This window comes from Daktulosphaira vitifoliae, unplaced genomic scaffold (assembly GCF_025091365.1).
Source record: "Daktulosphaira vitifoliae isolate Bord-2020 unplaced genomic scaffold, ASM2509136v1 Scaffold_73, whole genome shotgun sequence".
Taxonomy (NCBI): Eukaryota; Metazoa; Arthropoda; class Insecta; order Hemiptera; family Phylloxeridae; genus Daktulosphaira; species Daktulosphaira vitifoliae.
This window is the reverse complement of record NW_026099642.1, coordinates 4,880-7,028: the sequence shown is the minus strand read 5'-3', so window position 1 is coordinate 7,028 and position 2,149 is coordinate 4,880. Positions and strand designations below refer to the sequence as shown.

The window sequence follows — 2,149 nt, the reverse complement described above, 5'->3', positions numbered from 1 at the left end:
AAATAGTGGGTGCTCGATTAGCGGGAGCGTCTGTAACGGAGACATCTAAACTGTTGAACGTGTCAAGAGGGACAGTATCCACAGTAATGACAGCATACACGAAATACGGAAAAACATCATCGGCGAAAAGTAATAGTGGGCGAAATCCAAAGTTGACTGACAGGGACCGACGAACATTAAAACGGATTGTGACAAGACAACATAAAACTACCGCGGCTAAAGTTACAGCAGAACTTAACGCTCATTTGGATAATACTGAATCTATTCCGCGAAGGATTGAAGCGGTTTTAAAAGCAAATGGATTTAAATGAATTAATAAGCAACATCTTATTAATAAATAAATATTGAGTATATGTCAGGTGTTCATATTATTTTGTCCACCCCCTGTATATATATATATTTACTATAGAGCAAATAATAATATCGTTCAAATAAAGTTGCTTAAAAGAAAAATTATTTTAATACTATTATAGGTCTGTATTTGTAGAACTTCTATTATTGATATTTAGATTTTTTAAAAACTAACTTCCCTTGAAAAACAAGAATATATATATAAGACGGTAAAAAATAACGAATTAATTTTACTTGTTAAACTTATTTATTATTCTCTTTAAATTTCGGTCAATTATTCAGGTAACAATGTTATTAAAATATATTATATACAGTTTATCTATTCAATAGATCTAACAAACAACTTTTATTATGTTTTGATACAATTAACATTTTTCTGTATTTTTTGAAATATTATATAGTATATAATTTACAAAATTTATGTATTCTTACACTACATTAAAATTATATATTATAATATTTGTTTTTAATGTTCAAAAAAATAATTTTTTATTTTTACATTTTTAAATAGTCTGCTTTTACAATATATTACAAACATTTTTGATGTCCGATAACAAATATTTCTTAATTTACAAGTGTTTTAGTTCATANCCGATAACAAATATTTCTTAATTTACAAGTGTTTTAGTTCATAGAATGGGTATTAAAATACATTATATTTTATCATATATATATATGACTGAGCGCACATAATTTCAACCATAAACTAAAAAATCAGTGTCACTTGAATTGGGTTTTTTTATTTAGAATCAAATTAAAATGTCTACTAAAAATAGTTAGCTATATAGTAGTTCATTGCTAAGTTCTTAATTATTAATTATTTTTTAAAAAGCCATTAACCAAACTGACTGCGTAGTNATTAATTATTTTTTAAAAAGCCATTAACCAAACTCACTGCGTAGTAATACCCTATTCGATTCAATAAAAATAATTAAGGACCTTAAAGATATGTATTGATGAATTTTGTTTCACGCACCTTGAAGGGAACCAAGTTTGTGCATCTTTGTTATAGGATTATACAAGATGTCTCACCAGATTTTAACATCTTTTATAACATTTGATTCAGTGAATACTTGCGTTAGTTTTATTTTTTAATAATTTTTACAGTTTTAGACTAACAAGTAAGTTAAAAATATATTTTTAACGTAAAAACTGTGAAAACCATTAAAAAAAATTAACGCAAAATATTCACTAGATCAATAGTTATGAAAGATGTCAAAACCTGGTAGGATAACTATTTATTAATGTTGAACTATTTTTCATTTTAGAAGAGAAACCACCAATCCAAAAACAAATTAAAGTTAAAATATTTATCTATAAAATGTTATGTTATATGCATTAAAATAGATAAACAATATTTATCTTGTTTTTAAGATGTTATGACCAAAATATTCATAATATGAATATTTGTATATATATTATATTTAATATATTATATCTGATGAACTGATTTTAACTTTTTGTGTTATATCTCAGAAAACTATGATAATACTTAGACATAAGAATTTTTTGACGTTTGATAAGGTCAAATATTAATCTGAGTTATTCTCCTGCCTCTTACGTATAATATATACAACAGTAAAGGTTATACCCACACGTGCTCAAAATATATATGAAATCTTCTAAAAAGTTGTCATAAGTGTTATAATATTTTTTTATTTACTAGTTTTTAAGAAATATTAATATTATAATTTTTTTAGAATAAAAAAATAAAGAAATCTTTTTTGTAGGTCAATCACTTTGTAAAAAATGATGTATTTGAGATTTCAAATAATTCTGTCTTTTGTAAGTAAAAATA

General features: G+C 24.4%; 1 protein-coding gene across 1 annotated transcript in view; it reads left to right on the top strand.

Annotated features, from left to right (window-relative positions):
- Nucleotides 1-536: 536 nt before the first annotated feature.
- LOC126909009 (uncharacterized) overlaps nt 537-2,149 on the top strand; it is a gene marked incomplete at its 3' end in the record, with an annotated part of 5,907 nt that continues 4,294 nt past the window's right edge. The window contains exons 1-2 of the mRNA XM_050691368.1: nt 537-633; nt 2,082-2,136. Coding sequence (XP_050547325.1) covers nt 2,101-2,136 — 36 coding nt within the window. The remainder of the gene's footprint in view (nt 634-2,081; nt 2,137-2,149) is intronic.